General features: G+C 55.2%; 7 protein-coding genes across 7 annotated transcripts; 4 read left to right on the top strand and 3 right to left on the bottom strand.

Annotated features, from left to right (window-relative positions):
* The first annotated feature begins 545 nt into the window (after positions 1–545).
* Positions 546–4,348, top strand: chsC (chitin synthase C). The gene is made up of 7 exons (XM_025672364.1): positions 546–1,020; positions 1,100–1,505; positions 1,565–1,926; positions 2,045–2,891; positions 2,952–3,135; positions 3,189–3,834; positions 3,893–4,348. Exons 1-7 carry the CDS (start codon positions 934–936, stop codon positions 4,028–4,030), a joined length of 2,670 nt encoding a protein of 889 aa, XP_025526289.1. The 5' UTR covers positions 546–933; the 3' UTR covers positions 4,031–4,348.
* A 273-nt stretch (positions 4,349–4,621) lies between these two features.
* On the bottom strand, positions 4,622–5,209 carry BO86DRAFT_410931 (uncharacterized protein; the record flags this gene model as incomplete). The annotated part of the gene is made up of 1 exon (XM_025674543.1): positions 4,622–5,209. The coding sequence occupies one exon, from the start codon at positions 5,207–5,209 to the stop codon at positions 4,622–4,624; it is 588 nt and encodes a 195-aa protein (XP_025526288.1).
* Positions 5,210–6,151: 942 nt separating this feature from the next.
* On the top strand, positions 6,152–8,793 carry BO86DRAFT_433471 (putative alpha-L-rhamnosidase C; the record flags this gene model as incomplete). The annotated part of the gene is made up of 2 exons (XM_025675845.1): positions 6,152–6,228; positions 6,297–8,793. The coding sequence occupies 2 exons, from the start codon at positions 6,152–6,154 to the stop codon at positions 8,791–8,793; spliced, it is 2,574 nt and encodes an 857-aa protein (XP_025526287.1).
* A 509-nt stretch (positions 8,794–9,302) lies between these two features.
* On the top strand, positions 9,303–10,352 carry BO86DRAFT_380516 (uncharacterized protein; the record flags this gene model as incomplete). The annotated part of the gene is made up of 1 exon (XM_025670723.1): positions 9,303–10,352. The coding sequence occupies one exon, from the start codon at positions 9,303–9,305 to the stop codon at positions 10,350–10,352; it is 1,050 nt and encodes a 349-aa protein (XP_025526286.1).
* A 413-nt stretch (positions 10,353–10,765) lies between these two features.
* Positions 10,766–11,603, bottom strand: BO86DRAFT_316312 (peroxiredoxin-like family protein; the record flags this gene model as incomplete). The annotated part of the gene is made up of 2 exons (XM_025668123.1): positions 10,766–11,295; positions 11,420–11,603. 2 exons carry the CDS (start codon positions 11,601–11,603, stop codon positions 10,766–10,768), a joined length of 714 nt encoding a protein of 237 aa, XP_025526285.1.
* An 850-nt stretch (positions 11,604–12,453) lies between these two features.
* On the top strand, positions 12,454–13,497 carry BO86DRAFT_128804 (2-deoxyribose-5-phosphate aldolase). Its single transcript, XM_025666085.1, has one exon. It carries the CDS (start codon positions 12,590–12,592, stop codon positions 13,373–13,375), a length of 786 nt encoding a protein of 261 aa, XP_025526284.1. The 5' UTR covers positions 12,454–12,589; the 3' UTR covers positions 13,376–13,497.
* On the bottom strand, positions 13,443–15,315 carry BO86DRAFT_420108 (transcription factor domain-containing protein; the record flags this gene model as incomplete). Its single annotated transcript, XM_025675181.1, has 2 exons — positions 13,443–13,603; positions 13,653–15,315. 2 exons carry the CDS (start codon positions 15,313–15,315, stop codon positions 13,443–13,445), a joined length of 1,824 nt encoding a protein of 607 aa, XP_025526283.1.
* Positions 15,316–15,622: the final 307 nt, after the last annotated feature.

The following is a 15,622-nucleotide window of genomic DNA, read 5'->3' as shown; positions in this document are numbered from 1 at the left end:
TCTCGACGAGGTGATCGATCTCCGAGTTCATCTCGCGATGGTCGTTCGCATTTGTTGCGCGCAATTATGCGCTGACAGGAATGTGTCCTCGCCTCAAGTGCTGGCTACCATGCTATAAGTCATGCGACTGCGAAATTGACTCGTCTTCCTCGTCATTTTCGAGGGAAATGGTCGCTTTTAAATGTGGTCGACCCGTTGTTTGCTCAGCTGTGTTCCCCCCTGCGCCCCGGAAAAGGATTTTTGCTCGAGTGGATCCCCAATAGCTGACGACCAAAGATCTCGTCTCGGATGCGCTACTGACAGAAGCCCATCAGCTGGGAGCATGCCTCTCATTTTGTAGCGCACCGTCAACCCCCAGTCTTGCGTCCTGCCGGCGGGCCAAAACAGATTCTGCCCTCCTGGATGATTCCCGGTGTTGGCTGGGAGGGGGCCTCAGTTCTTGTTGCCTGTGTCGCCCCCCTCCCCAGTCGAACAACCAGGTCCTTGATATTCCAACCGTAGTGAACGGACACTGCTCCTCTTGGTCGAATGACATCGCCACAACGGTCCCATCCCAAGGCTTAGACATTGCTCCTCTGGACTCTCAGCCTCCCTTTTGCTTCCGTAGCACACTGTTCCTGCCCCCTATATATGGTTTTCGGGCACGTATCCACACTTGAGAACTGTCGGTTTACCCAGGCCCCCGTCCAATCCAAGAGCATTGGCGTTGCGTGGTTCCGTTGCTGGTCTCTGCCATAATCTCATTTCCCCTTCGCCCAGGCACTTCTGTTTTTATTTTTATCCTTCTTCTTTTGATTAAGCGTTATTTTTGGTGTCCGACTGTCCCTGCCTGGGTTGCCCCTCCCCGGTTCAATAAACTCCTTTAACCTTTGCTTGTTCAAAAGCAATTGTCCAGACATCCTCACAGGCCTCCCATCTTCCACTCGTGTCAAGATGGGTACGCCAGGACATAACTACGGGAGTCATTCTCCCCAGGAGAGTGAGAGCAGTTACTTCTCACATGCTTCTCCCACCCACAATGTGAGTGTTCTGTCTGTGACCAGCAAAGATCGATGGCCCACCAGCCATTGCGACCGTCCATTGTGCCTAACCCCAGCAGCAACAACCTTACCACAGCGACGAGCACGAGGAACAGGAGCAGTCCCTGCTGCAGCGCAACCCATCCAGCCACTATGGCGGTCCATTCGAGGACCCCGCCATGTCCACCGACTCCCTCCGTCGGTACACGCTACACGACCCCGGCGCAACGGTCTTCGCGACGCCCCCTTATCAAGAATCTGAGTCGAGTGACATCTATGATGCTCGATCGACCACCGAAAAACCCGCTTCCCAGGCCGGCAGTCGCGCGGGCGCCCTCCGCCGCTTCGGAACGAGAAAGATCAACCTGGTGCAGGGTTCCGTCCTGAGTGTCGACTACCCCGTTCCGAGTGCCATCCAGAACGCGATCCAGCCCCAATACCGAGAAGCGGAGGAGGCGTTTGCGGAGGAGTTCACACACATGCGCTGTAGGTGCACTGCGAACACGAGGGAGTAAGAAAGGGGGAGCTGACCGAGATCACTCTAGACACGGCGGCCACGTGTGATCCTGACGAGTTCACGTTGCGGAACGGTTACAACCTGCGGCCCGCGATCTACAATCGGCACACCGAACTGCTGATCGCCATCACATACTATAACGAAGACAAGGTCCTGACGGCGCGTACCCTGCACGGTGTCATGCAGAATATCCGCGATATCGTCAACTTGAAGAAGTCCGAGTTCTGGAACAAGGGTGGACCGGCGTGGCAGAAGATTGTGGTCTGTCTCGTTTTCGATGGTATCGATCCGTGCGATAAGAACACGCTGGATGTGTTGGCAACAATCGGTATCTATCAGGACGGAGTGATGAAGAAGGACGTTGACGGACGGGAGACCGTCGCTCATGTGGTAAGTGACTTACCTGATTTGCGACCGCCCTGCGGGAAGGCGGGCGGATGGACCCGGCGGCTGTCTCAGATCTGAGTGAACAAGGCAAGAAGGACTGACAATCATTCCCTCCATACAGTTCGAATACACCACTCAATTGTCTGTCACCCCCACTCAACAATTGATCCGTCCCCAGGGCAATGAGTCGACCAATCTGCCCCCCGTGCAGATGATCTTTTGTTTGAAGCAGAAGAACAGCAAGAAGATCAACTCTCACCGCTGGCTGTTCAATGCCTTCAGTCGAATTCTCAACCCCGAAGTTGTTATCTTGCTGGACGCTGGTACTAAGCCGGGTCCCAAGTCGCTGCTCTCGCTATGGGAGGCCTTTTACAACGATAAGACCCTCGGTGGTTCATGTGGTGAGATCCATGCCATGTTGGGTCAGGGATGGCGCAAAGTCCTCAATCCCCTGGTTGCCGCTCAGAACTTTGAGTACAAGATCTCTAATATTCTGGACAAACCCCTCGAAAGCGCGTTCGGTTATGTCAGTGTCTTGCCCGGTGCCTTCTCTGCGTACCGCTACCGGGCAATCATGGGCCGACCGCTGGAGCAGTACTTCCACGGAGATCACACCTTGTCCAAACGGCTCGGTAAGAAGGGTATTGACGGCATGAACATCTTCAAGAAGAACATGTTCTTGGCTGAGGATCGTATTCTTTGCTTCGAACTTGTGGCCAAGGCTGGTTTCAAGTGGCATCTGAGTTACGTGAAGGCATCCAAGGGTGAGACGGACGTTCCGGAAGGAGCGGCAGAGTTTATCAGCCAACGTAGACGTTGGCTGAACGGTTCGTTTGCTGCTGGTCTGTATTCGCTTATGCACTTCGGTCGGATCTATCGCAGTGGTCACAGCATCATTCGTCTCTTCTTCCTGCACCTGCAAATGATCTACAACGTCATTCAGCTCATCATGACCTGGTTCTCTCTCGGTATGCCCTGTCATATAGCTTCGACTTGCTTGAATTCGTTCAACTGACATTGTTTCACAGCTTCCTACTGGTTGACTAGCTCCGTCATTATGGACTTGGTGGGTACACCTAGCTCTCACAACGGCAACAAGGGATGGCCATGGGGAGACGAAGCGTCGCCTATTGTCAACAACTTTATCAAATATGGTTATCTCTGGGTTCTCGCGCTGCAGTTCATTCTGGCTCTGGGTAATCGGCCGAAAGGGTAAGTGACTGTTCGGATTCCCCGGCTTGATTTGATGCTTACCTTTCACCCAGAACTGTCGTCCCCTACACCCTCTCGTTCATGTACTTCTCGCTGGTCCAGATCTATGTCCTGGTTTTGTCGTTCTACCTGGTCGTCAACGCGTTCAGCTCCGGATTGTTCAACCTCGACATCAACGAGAGTCTCACCGACTTCTTAAAATCATTCTTTAGTTCGTCAGGTGGTGGTATCGTCTTGATTGCGCTCGTCTCGACCTATGGCATCTACATCATTGCTAGTGTCCTCTACATGGACCCCTGGCACATTCTGACTAGTTCCTGGGCCTACTTCATGGGCATGACCACCGGTATCAACATTCTGATGGTGTACGCCTTCTGCAACTGGCACGACGTTTCCTGGGGTACCAAGGGATCTGATAAAGCGGAAGCACTGCCGTCCGTACAAACCAAGAAGGACGATGACGGCAAGCAGAACTTCATCGAGGAAATCGACAAACCGCAAGCCGATATCGATAGCCAGTTCGAATCGACGGTCAAGCGGGCGCTGGCCCCGTGGATCGAACCCGAGGAAGAAAGTGGCAAGAGTCTGGACGACGCCTACAAGAACTTCCGTACTATGCTGGTTTGCCTGTGGGTGTTCAGTAACTTACTCGTGGCGCTGCTGATCACTAGTACTGGTGTGGACAAGATGTGTTTGACCGTAAGTTTTGCGCCGTGACCTTGCTGCTTGTCTGTTTGCTGACCTGATCATCGAATAGAACACCTCCACCACCCGCACGTCCTGGTACTTCGAAGTTATCCTCTGGATTACCGCGGGTCTCTCCTTGTTCCGCTTCCTCGGATCGCTTTACTTCCTCGGCCGCTCTGGTATCCTCTGCTGCGTGTCTCGTCGCTAAGTTACCTCCCGCGGGGTTTGAGGCAGTGCCTTCTGCCAGTGGTCTGTTGACACTGATCCCGGTGTCTGATGGGGTGTAGACGGCAGGGTTGTATGATTCTGCTGTGTCGTGTTTTCCAGCGCGTCGCCTTCCCTTGGGATGTATATCTTCTGGAACTTCTTCAAGTGTTGATCATTCTTTCTTTCTGTTCGATTCTCATGCAATGACCATAATAGAGCGGTTTTCTTTGTTCTCTTAAGAGTTCTTCCAGTGAAGCATGCAGAGGTGGCTTTGGATTGTATCTATTTAGAAAGTTGAATTTAGAGCTTATGACTGATACCGTTGTCTCATAACTTCGGATGCCCGAATGTCCATAACATAATCCTCACGGAAGTCGCTTTCCAGTAGTCGAAGGGGTTATCTACTGTTTCCGCATTTGACTGGTGCCCAGGACTGCCTAGTTCTGCACAGCACGTGGTGGAGTCTCAAGAATAGCAACGTGGGACAGATACACGTCAAAAATGATGCCCCCCGGCCTCCCGGCCCGACATCACATCCCTTCGGCGCGTCACACCCTACTCAACTAACAAAACCCAGAAAACACAAAGACCATCACTCGGGATCCGCAGCATCCTTGGGATCATGAACATCATCCAGCCCGTCCAACTCCTTCCTGACCACCGGACACCCCTCCATATCTCCCTGGTGCGCTTCGACCATCACCTCCACCGCCAGCCGCGTCGCCCTGGACAACGCATTGTCGGAACCCCTCGCAGCCTCCAGCGTCGCCTCATCCAGCTCCTTCCTCAATTGCTCCAACCGAGCCAGTGACCCCATGATCTCCAGCGTGATCCCCTTGAGCTGGACATGCAGGTTCTGGATCTTGGCCTGGTGGGCGAACTGCCGGCGGTCGGAGTCGTTCTGGGCCGCATCGCCGGCGGCTATGATCTGGCGGGCGGTCGTCACCCAGCTCGGGGCTGTGGGTTGGCTGGAGTGGTGCTGCTCTTCGATCTGGGTGAGGAGGCCTTTGATGTCGGAGATGAGCCGGGGGGTGGTATCGGTTGTGTTTGATGGCTGAGAGGGCTGAGATTTTTGGGGGGTAGGGGTGGTGGGTGGTGGTGGGGGGCTGTCGGGTTCGACTCGGTGCCCGCGGGCAGATGTGCTGCGGCCTCCGCGCCCTCTGGTCCCTGCTCCGTCCATTTTCGGTCTGGTTGAGTGAGGCAGAGGCCCAAGTTTTGGTAATGAGAGGTTTGGTAGGGAGAAAGTATCTGAAGGTGAAGTTGGTTTGGATGGATGGGTGGATGGATGGCAAGGGTTATGGTGATGGCTTGAGCTCAGATGCGTGTCAACTGTCATGGATGGGTGGGAGGTAGGAAGAAGGAAGAGTTGTCAAATATCAGAGATGGCATCCTGCACTTGTTGTTGGAACAGAGAACAAAGACAAGGCAGCCTGGGCAGGCAGTAGTGAATGAATCCCAGAGATACCATAATCGGGCTTGCAGAACTTTCTGTGAGAAGCACGGAAGGATTGGTATTCACCTCCTACTACACTGAGAAGAAAACGCAAAAGCTGAAGGATACTTGGTCCCTCTTGTGTCATTCCCAACACTTGAAACCGGGAGCATTTCGGGTATGCTGGAACTATCTCAGCATGAATCAATCTCTCTTTCAAAGTTATATGGCAAAAAGGATATTGCTTTGCAGTACTTCATACTCTGTATAGAACCCAAGAATATGATATGTTGCGAATGCAGGCGATTATCGGGCAAGAAACTGCTCACATGCCACCCGAACGTCGTGCTCAAACCGAGTCAACTTTCCTCGTTGCGCTGGCGCTCGATCCGAGGCTGATAGGCATGCTGCCTCTCTGCATAGGAAGGTCTCTGCTCAAGACTGCCAAGCTCATATATATCATGGATGACCCTGACTGCGTCCCTATCGGGAGCAATTGACCCGCAGGCACCGAAATTCGGGGTGGGATACCCCGCGTTTCCCCACAAAAACAGCCCCGGCCTCGGCGCCTCGGTATCAAATTGAGGTCCACCACAGCTCCCGACAGGGGCTTCTTATAATTCAAGCCCGAAATCTCTTCTCTGAACCCAATTTTATGCATAGAAAAGGTTCAGTGGCGGAAGGGATACCATGCCATCAACCCTTGCATCAATTGCACCCGTGCTCTGGGGCTGTCTGGCGCTGACGCCCCTGATCCATGCTCACAGGTATACTAGACGCTGATGGCGCAAAATGAGCCACCAGGTTCGTGAGCTAACCTTGCCGTAAGTGTTAGTGAGACGCTTGTACGCCCTACACGCTATCGCACCAATGCTAGTTTCCGGAATTATACAGGCGACACGCAATCCGCCTGCTTTACCCTTGACCCGCAAACCCCATTGGTCAGCTTAGATCATGGCACCGAAGCTGCAGGCTTGCCCTACTTGGAGGTTGAATCGCTTTCCACCCCTGTTCAGATCGAGGCCAAGTATAGCGAGCCCTATACCGGGCTAGACGAGCCATTTGCAGACGGCCCATTTGACTTTGCCAATGGTCTCTCCAACACCTTCCGCGTCGAGACCTTCAACGTCACGTCCACCGGGCGCGTCGAGTCGTTTTTCATCCAGGGGGGTCAGCGTTGGCAGAGCCTGAAGCTGCTGACCGACGGCAGCATTCGAATCTGCGATGTTGGACTGAGGTCTAAAAATGATCGGACGCCCGCTGACCGGCTTCCGGGATTTTTCGAATCGTCGAACAGGCTATACAACGAGATCTGGGCCCTGGGGGCGCGGACGGTGCAGCAGGCATGCATCGCAGCGGGTGCAGCACCTTCCACGTGGGAAGTCACCGAGGACGGAGTGTATCTGCGAGGACAGCAACCTGCCCCGTCGGTCAAGGGAGCATCCTTCGACAATTACACCCTGACATTCGATACGAAGATCGTGCGCGGCGGGACTGGCTGGAAAGTGGCCGCCGGCGTGGGCGGATACGGCGCCTACTTCGTCCTTACCAGTGAATATCCTTCCGAGTCAACATTCGTCAATGTCAACAGAACGGTCGTGCCGCCCAATACCTTGGCGGTGGGTTATGGATGGAACCTGGTCAATCAGACGTCTCTCACCTCAGGAAAGGTCAATTACTACACGCTGCCATTTGCCGTCCAAGAAGACCAATGGTACCGCGTCGCGACCTTGATCAATGCCACAGGTTACGGGGTGACGGTCAATGAGACTGAAGTCTTCGTGCCCCTGGCCGATCTACAGACTCCAGCTGGCACAATCGGCGGGTCAGGCAGTTTGACGGGGGGCACGTGGGGCTTTGGCCCATACCAGGACCAGGTGGCATTGGTCAAGGATGTGGAAGTGCACGCTCAGAACGGCACCCTGCTGTACCAGAACCCGATGACCTCGGATGCAGTGCTGGAAGAATATGGCGTTCTGCCGAACACCCACTCAGTCTGCTTGGATGGTGCGAAACGCGACCGACTCGTCTGGTCGGGCGACTTCTTCCACACCTACCGGATCGTCCAAGCCAGCACCTATCGCAATGACTTCATCTCGGGGACTTTGGGGTACCTCATAGACCGCCAGGCAGGCAACTCGTCGGTGTACGAGGGGCTCTTCAGCATGTCGCCGCAGATGGGCCAGTCCGCCAAGTACACTGACACTTACAGCTCCTTTGGCCTGCTCGACTACCAGTTCTTCACGTTGGAGGCGATGGCTGGGTACTACAAGAATTCCGGCGACCGTGCTTTTCTCCAGAAATATTGGTCGAAGATTGAAAAAGGAGTTGAGGCGGTCCTGCGGCTCATCGACGAGCAGACTGGTCTTGCAGTTACTGACAATATCGGGGCGTTCTTCTTGGGATCGAGCAATGGGACTGCGGCATCGGCTCTGCTCGCTCACACCCTGAGCGAAATGGCCGACCTCGCAACTGCTGTGAATGCAACCGAATCGGCTAGCTCGTGGAGCCAGTCTGCTCAAACCATCAAACAAGCTGTCAACCAGCATCTTTGGAACCCAGCACTGGGAACATACGGCGTAGACATCAGCACGTTGGACGAACAGGCCATTGCAGGTAGCGCATGGGCGATTCTGTCCGGCATCGCCAACGCGACTCAGACCCAGTCTGCGATTGCAGCGCTCGCATCTTTGCGCCTAGGGATCGGGTACAAGAGTTCTACCTCGGTCGCAAACTCCTCGAGCACCAACCTCGCGCCGTTCCTGTCAGGCTTCCTGCTCGAGGCGCTGTTCCAAGCAAGTCGCAAGAGCGCGAATGCATCGACGGAGCGCACCACTGCTATCAGCGTGCTGCTGGACCAATTGTGGGCCGCCATGGTCACCCAGGATGAGTACTATACTGGAACCTCGTGGGAGTATCTATATCCTGATGGTCGGCCCGGTCTGGACTTGTATACCTCCCATGCGCATCCCTGGGGCGGCGCTCCGACGTATGTCCTGTCGGAGTATGTTCTTGGCGTTCAGTCAACATCGCCTGGATTCGATACGTGGGTTTTCCAGCCTGCAATTCTGGATGTGAATGTCTCGTGGGCTCGAGGTCGCGTACCCACCCCTCGAGGGCCGATCCAGGCCAGCTGGCGGTTGGGTGGTGCCGACAAGAAGAGCCTGCAGCTGCAGGTTTGTGGGCCGACGACGACGACGGGCGTCGTTAAATTGCCATTTGCTGTTGTCTCGTACGCGGTCGATGGAAAGACGAAGAGCAGCGGCAATGGGACACTGGAGGTTGCAGTTGCTGGTGGAAAGTGTGCTGATCTTCGCGTGTCACTCGCATAGACTTGGGATACTTCTTGCATGGACACACCATAGAGTCAGGCTATCCAGCATGAATGTATAAATTCAGTTATCTCGCCGGTTTACATTAGGTTCGTAGTCACTCTCACCAGCGGCGTCTCCAGCGTAGCTTTGAGTGTTTGTGTGATGCGGGATAGTTGAATGAGACATACATCTATGTTATGGTGACATTCTTACAGACCATGTCATGTGTTACTCAAGCCATCATTCTTCATTCACTGCAGCACTCCTTCCCATCTCATTAAGCAACAGCAGCCTGACTGGGCTGACTTCTTTTCCCTTTCATAACTTCATCTTCCTCGCTCCATCCATCTTCTTCCCTCTTCTTCAGCTTCATTCAGCTTCACCCCACTTTGTTCAGCTCTCTCAACCTCCATCTATCCATCTCCCTCTACCTCCCTCCATCCATAATCTGTTATCCGTCATCTTTACACAGCCAAGTACCTTCACCCCAGCTGTCACACTGCCCCCTTCGTCGCCAGTCCAGAACCATGCCAGACTCGACATCGAACCCGCCTCTCTCGCGACTCCCTCCCGAGCTCCGCCTGATGTTCTGGGAGGCCGCGCTGCCCGATCCGGTCGTCGATCCGCTGTACATCTGGCGATACGACTGCTGGAAGGCGCAATGGGACCAGACAGCGAACGCCGAGGGCGAGAAGAGAAACATGCTGCACATCGAGTTCGACCCGCGCCCGTTAGACTGCTACGAAGTCCACCTGCCACACTTATTCATCAACCACGAGGCTCGAGGGGTCGGGCTGCGCTGGCTGGAAAAGCAACAGCCTCGCCTCCAGATCCGCTACCACAAGGAGACGCGTCGCTTCTCCGTCGTGCGGCCGTTCGACCCAGCCCGTGACACCGTCTACATCCCGCACCGTCAATGGTTCAATTTCCTCCCCAACGCGCGGCGGATCCGCAACCTGATGCTGAAGGCGGGATTCGACCAGCAGCTGGCGCACATGTGGCCCGCGCACCGCCGTCCCGGCCACCCCTTGATCGTGAAGCATGCGACCCCGCTCACCCGCGTCGCCTTCCCCTGCGGCCTACTCCACAAAAAGGGTGCGGAGCACGTGTGCCCGAGTTGGAAGTGGTCCAGTTTCCATCCCGAGTGTGTGGAGGTCTCCATTGTGAGCAACGGTCCGGAGGACCCGCTGCAGCGATTCCCCGACATCGACGTCGTGCATCGAACGTGGGAGGTGGCGTGTCCGAAGGAGATAAAACGCATCATTTGGCTCCCGGTTCACGACACGTCTCGACGGTGGCATGCCGTAGACTGTCTCGTGGACGAATCGCTCGACCAGCTGCGGCGCGCTAAGACCCAGCAGGACAGAACCACGGCGTGGGGTGGTCTATACAGACACTTCAAAGAAGGACCATATCTGGGGGGTCGCTTCAATGCGGATCTAGATCAGATCTGGTCGGTTCGGAACACACTCCTCAATGAGGATACCGGGCGGCAGGATTATCAGCAAGAAGTGTGGCAGCGGATTGTCAGCCGCCTACCGCTTATCATCAAATCGGTTGTTGCTGTGGAGAGATAGAGGGGATGCTGCCCGAGGTTGAGGTAAAGTATGACCGCTGTATCCAGTGCCCCTTCGCCTCTAACATTTAGCTCTCATCAGAACCTCTTCTCTCTGCCGGTCTTAGCGGGTGGTGGTCGTCTTTGATCTAAGCATGGATACTTTATCTCGAACGATGTCATGATTTCCTGAGGGGTCGTACGGAAGCGTGAGTGTAGGTCAACGCCAATACAAAGACTTAAGACCACATGTTCTAAACGTGTAGTCTAACAGACTAGTAATGCAGTGCAGCAAGAGTTAAGACATATCATAGTAAGGGGTATATAAGCTTCCCACCCAGCCAAACCAACACCAAATGTAGAGCCCAACGATACAGCCCAAACAACTCCATCCAACAATACCACTATCCCCACCCACCATCATCACACCACACATCACCCCTTCCCCCCGACCTCCCCATCATGATGCAGATCCTCCCCCTGCTTCCCCTCCCCCAAAACCTCTAACAACTGCCCGGCCGTCAAATGATCGCCCACATTCTCCATGCGATGCACATACACGCACCGCCCACCCCGAAACACCCACTCCCCACCATTCAAATTCCACGGCCCGCCCCGGAACGCCCGAAGCCACCCACCCGCCGAGAACATCTGCTTGAGGGTGCGGCCCAGCGCCCTCACGAACGAGACCTCGGTGTAGACGGGCGGGCGCGTGATGCCGTGGACGGTGCGCTTCATGCGGAGCTCCGAGTAGATGCGGCCGGTGGGGTCGGTGTAGACCGGAAAGCGGGCGGCGGTCTCGGCGACGTAGGGGACGATGCGGGCGGGGTCGCCGCAGCCGATGATGATGACCTGGCAGGGGCCGGTGTCGGCGTTCTCGGGGAGGCTGGCGAGGATGCTGTCGCTGAGGTGGTGGGAGACGGTGCGGACGTAGGATTGGTCGTAGATGCAGAAGAAGTGTCTGACTGTTCCGTCGGATCGACATTAGTGATGGGGAGAGACGGGGGATAGGGTTGAGAGTGCTAGCCGTGGTCGTTATATGTACCGTATATGCTAAGACCAGGGGCAGGAGAAGGGCAGCAAACGCACTGAAAATCACCAGCGTCGTAATATTCGACCCCTTGCCGGCGATCAGATCCCCGAAGCGGATGGTGCCGCCCGCCGAGTTCTGGAGCTCGATCTCGTACGCCTCGTACAGGCCGTCGGACTCCTCCGCGGGTTTGGGTTTTTCGTGGTCATTGGACCGTCGCCGGATTATGTGTTCGGTCGACATAGTCGCATGTTGGTTTGTCGCGCGGAAGTGTGTCTTGCAGGGATGAGGAAAGAGGTAAACAAGCAGGGATGCTTTGGGTGGCATGAGGCCTGATTTTGTTGTGCTGCAGTTCAATACCTCCGGGGGTGATACTTCCGCCTGGCGCAAAACGTGGGACAATAGGCTGATTGAGCTTGGCCAGTAGTCGTGATGTCATGGCCGTGGATGACCATGGGTACAGGCTACGCCCCCTTCTTTCCTATCGTGCGGGAAATCCGGGCCTGTGGTCCAGGCCTTTGTCCGTCCCCAGGCACTGGTGTTCAATCGGCGATTTGGAATGCTTACAAAGGACGTCGTGGGCGGTGCTCCGCATTGGGACGTTGAGACGACCATATTCGGATTTGGTCGGCTTGGGGGTGATTATTCGTCTGGCGAGGTTTGGCTCTTACTGTATGGTTGAGATCGAGATGGGCAGACAGACCGCCGATTGGCAATTGGTCAGGTAGTGTAGACTGATACTGGACAGCAGATTCACTTTGATAACACTCTATATAATATCCATCCTTGGCTGATCGGCAGTGCCAGCGGAGCGTGTGCCGAGCCCTAATCGCCCTCCCCGTGGGGCAAGGCATTTGGCGCTTCGATTGGGGTTTTCCGGCCTGCTATTCAGCCAGTCTGCAAGTGTGCTTCCCCTCCGTATGGTATGTTTTGCAACTGAAAAGGATAGGTACTGCATACCGTACTGGTTTATAACCGTTAGAGTATAACCGTATAGTCTAGGAAAGATCGATATCTTCCACTCTTGACCAAGTCAACAGCAGACGACCTGAGAACTGCACCGGTGGAAGGAATTACCGAATACGGAAGGTCCTCCACCGGAAGACGCTCTGACCTTATACCTGCAGCATGGATATAAAACACCCAAACAAATCCCATCACAACTCCGTCACTTCAAACCTAGTTCTTACTCTTCTCACTCAAAAGAAACTACCTCCACAACGGTCAACATGCCCAATACAATCACCGTCACCCTGCCCCGGCTGGCCAAAATGATCGACCACTCCCTCCTGCACCCGACCATGACCGACGCCGACATCCGCGCCGGCCTGCAGATTGCCCGCGACCACCACGTCGCCACCGCCTGCGTCAAGCCCTACGCCATCCCGCTCGCCAAACAGGCGCTCGCCGGGTCGGACGTCCTCATCTGCCCGGTCATCGGGTTCCCGCACGGCAACAGCACCACCGAGATCAAAGTCCTCGAGGCCACCGCCGCGGCCCAGGCGGGCGGCGCCGAGATCGACATGGTCGTCAACGTCGGCAAGGTCCTCGGCGGCGACTGGGCGTATGTCACGGACGAAATCCGCCGGATTAATGCCGCGGTCGTCGCGAACGGGGCCGCCCTCAAGGTCATCTTCGAGAACGACTACCTGCAGCCCGAGCACATTGCCCGGCTGTGTGAGATCTGCTCGCAGCTGGAAGTGGCGTTTGTCAAGACGTCAACCGGGTATGGGTTCGTCAAGCAGAGGGATGGCTCGTATAACTACAAGGGTGCGACCGTCGGGCATCTGAAGTTGATGCGGGAGAAGTCCGCCCAGAAGGTGCAGATCAAGGCTGCCGGCGGCGTGCGGACGCTGGATGATCTGCTGCATGTGATGAGCTTGGGCGTGACGCGGATTGGGGCCACAGCGACGGTCGCGATTCTGGAGGAGGCTAGGAAGCGTGGCATAGGGAATGAGCCTGTGGAGGTGACGTTCAAGCCGATGGCGGAGGAGGGAACCACAGGGGGCTATTAGGTTCGGTGCTGATGCCTCAAGACTTAAGAATGCATGTATTCCGAGTCTAGCCGAAAGCAATTCACGGTCAATTTTCGAGGTCAGCGTTGAAGAAAGGGTCGTTGTCGAGATCCCATAGCCAGGTCTGTTCAAGGATCGGAAAGCCGTCCAGGGTTGGCGGCCACAGAATCGGATTCTCTGCCGTCTCTTCATGTTCTCCCAAAGGTTGAGGGGCATAGGATAGCAATGCTGAATCATGTGTTAGATTAGGAAATGATATGGGAATGAGAAATACAACCTTGGTCGAAGTCGAGCAGTGCATCCGTCATCGCAGGATCGTTGATGTAGAAAATGTCATCTGGGCCGGGTAGGGCGCTGGACGCACCCCGGTTAAGGGTCACTAGGCCCCCGGAAGTAGGGACTTGAGATGCCACGTCCCCGGAGAGCACTTGCAGCTCGTCTGACAGACCTTGACTAGATGGCCTACGAGGACTGTTCGATTGTGGAGTCGTGCGTTTAGCCTTACCCAGCAGCACGTCCAGCTCCCTCTGCATTACAAGCCTGGTCAGTCGCTGGAGGATGTCTAGTCCTTGCTCCGCCACAACCGAGCGCGATTTTAGCGTCTCCTGGATCTCCATCACATTCTGCAGGGCTAGCTTGGAAGCACTGGACTGCTGATTCAAGGGATCCATGCTACACAGAATACCCAAGGTGACTCCCGCGGTAAAAGTATGTATACTGACGAAGGTCACGGCGTAGGTCTCAGCGACAAGCTTGAGAACTGGGCTTGAGTGGATAGAGGCCATCCTCAGCGCTGCAGTGCGACAGGCCTCTATCGACGAGACGAAGGGGTTAGGCCTTGGCTGATCAGCTCGGTCCGAGCTGGCAGGGAGAGCCTCAGGCTCCGTGCTGCTCCGCAGCTTGTAAGACAGAAGAGGCCTGTGTGTCAGAATCATGGCATTCTCGTACGCCAGCATCAGAGCCATGGCCTGGAGCTGGTATATGTGGCTCTCGAAGCGTGGCCCCGTCGCCCCAATATCGCAATCGATTTCCTCTGGGGTCAAGTAATTTGCCTGGTCGGAGATTCGCTCCCATTGAAGTTCGAGGGGAAGCTTGGCCTGCCACTGCTGTAAGTGGCTGTCGTACTTAGCCACTGCTTTCAGGGTATCCTGTAAGTCTCTTCGTGGGCGAGACGGCTTTCCTTGTTCTCCTGGAAAGGTCTTGGTGCGATACAACTCGCCCAGTGCTTCTTTTGTTACTACTGAAAGCTCAGACATGAGGCATTTGTAGGACAGCAAGGTCGTTTTGCGCGCCCGGAGTTCGCTGGGTGTTCTCGGACTTTGCATGGCCTGCAGCTTGGCTGACGGGTCCAAGGGCTCCACATCGCAATCAGCATTCCAGATACTGTGAGGATAGCCGTATACCACGGCAGAAAAAGTCTCAATCTCATAGATAGCCCACCAACACCGCTTCCGTGTTTCATACTGCTGGCGGAAATCAGGGGAATCCGAAGGCCGTAATCGGCGGTGCAGGCGCAAGGCCTGTGCAATGCGGAGTCCGCAGCCGCACACAGGCCATGCCAGGCGAGGACAACCATGGTATAAGTAGTAAGTTCCTAGCAGCACGCAGGTCTGCGCTGCTTCCAGCGAACCGAGTGACATCACATCCAAGAGTTTGGCCCTTACACAGGCTAGGATACGATCCTTCAGACTTGAATCGACGCCGTGTCTGGCGAGTAGTGATTGCCGATGTGGGCCCACGTAATGGATCCCTATTGCGATGACCACAAGAAAGGTGGACAAGAACGCGGTATTGGTAAAATCTCCTGGTCGGCCTGAGTGTTGTGGATACAGCTTCGGCCATCGCTGCCGGAAGTCATCTTGCTGGAAGATCAACATGAACCAGTGGGCGCGGTCGAAGTACGTGTCGACGAGCAAACTAGCAGCTTCAAATGGGGGCATTAATGAGACAAGCTCGGTGGCAGGCAAAGACCACCCGTTGTGGACGTATTGTCGCGTGGACAGAAGAGATTCCTTGCTTTGTGAATGAGATGGGCCCTCTTTAGTGCTGGGAGCTGACGGGCTAGGCTGTTGTACATGGCCTCCTGGGATAGCAGTTGTTGTGCGATCTGGTGGCGCGTGGGTGTTGTGCAATCGAAATGCCTGGATACTTGAGCCTTGGCTCTGGTTTCCATATCAGACAGAAACTTACCCCATCTACTAGAGATAGCATCGAGCTTGATTGCCAGCAATCATCTGTCGCGGATAC

The sequence above is a fragment of the Aspergillus japonicus genome (assembly GCF_003184785.1).
Source record: "Aspergillus japonicus CBS 114.51 unplaced genomic scaffold BO86scaffold_35, whole genome shotgun sequence".
Lineage (NCBI taxonomy): Eukaryota > Fungi > Ascomycota > Eurotiomycetes > Eurotiales > Aspergillaceae > Aspergillus > Aspergillus japonicus.
This window is presented reverse-complemented; position numbering and strand designations above follow the sequence as displayed.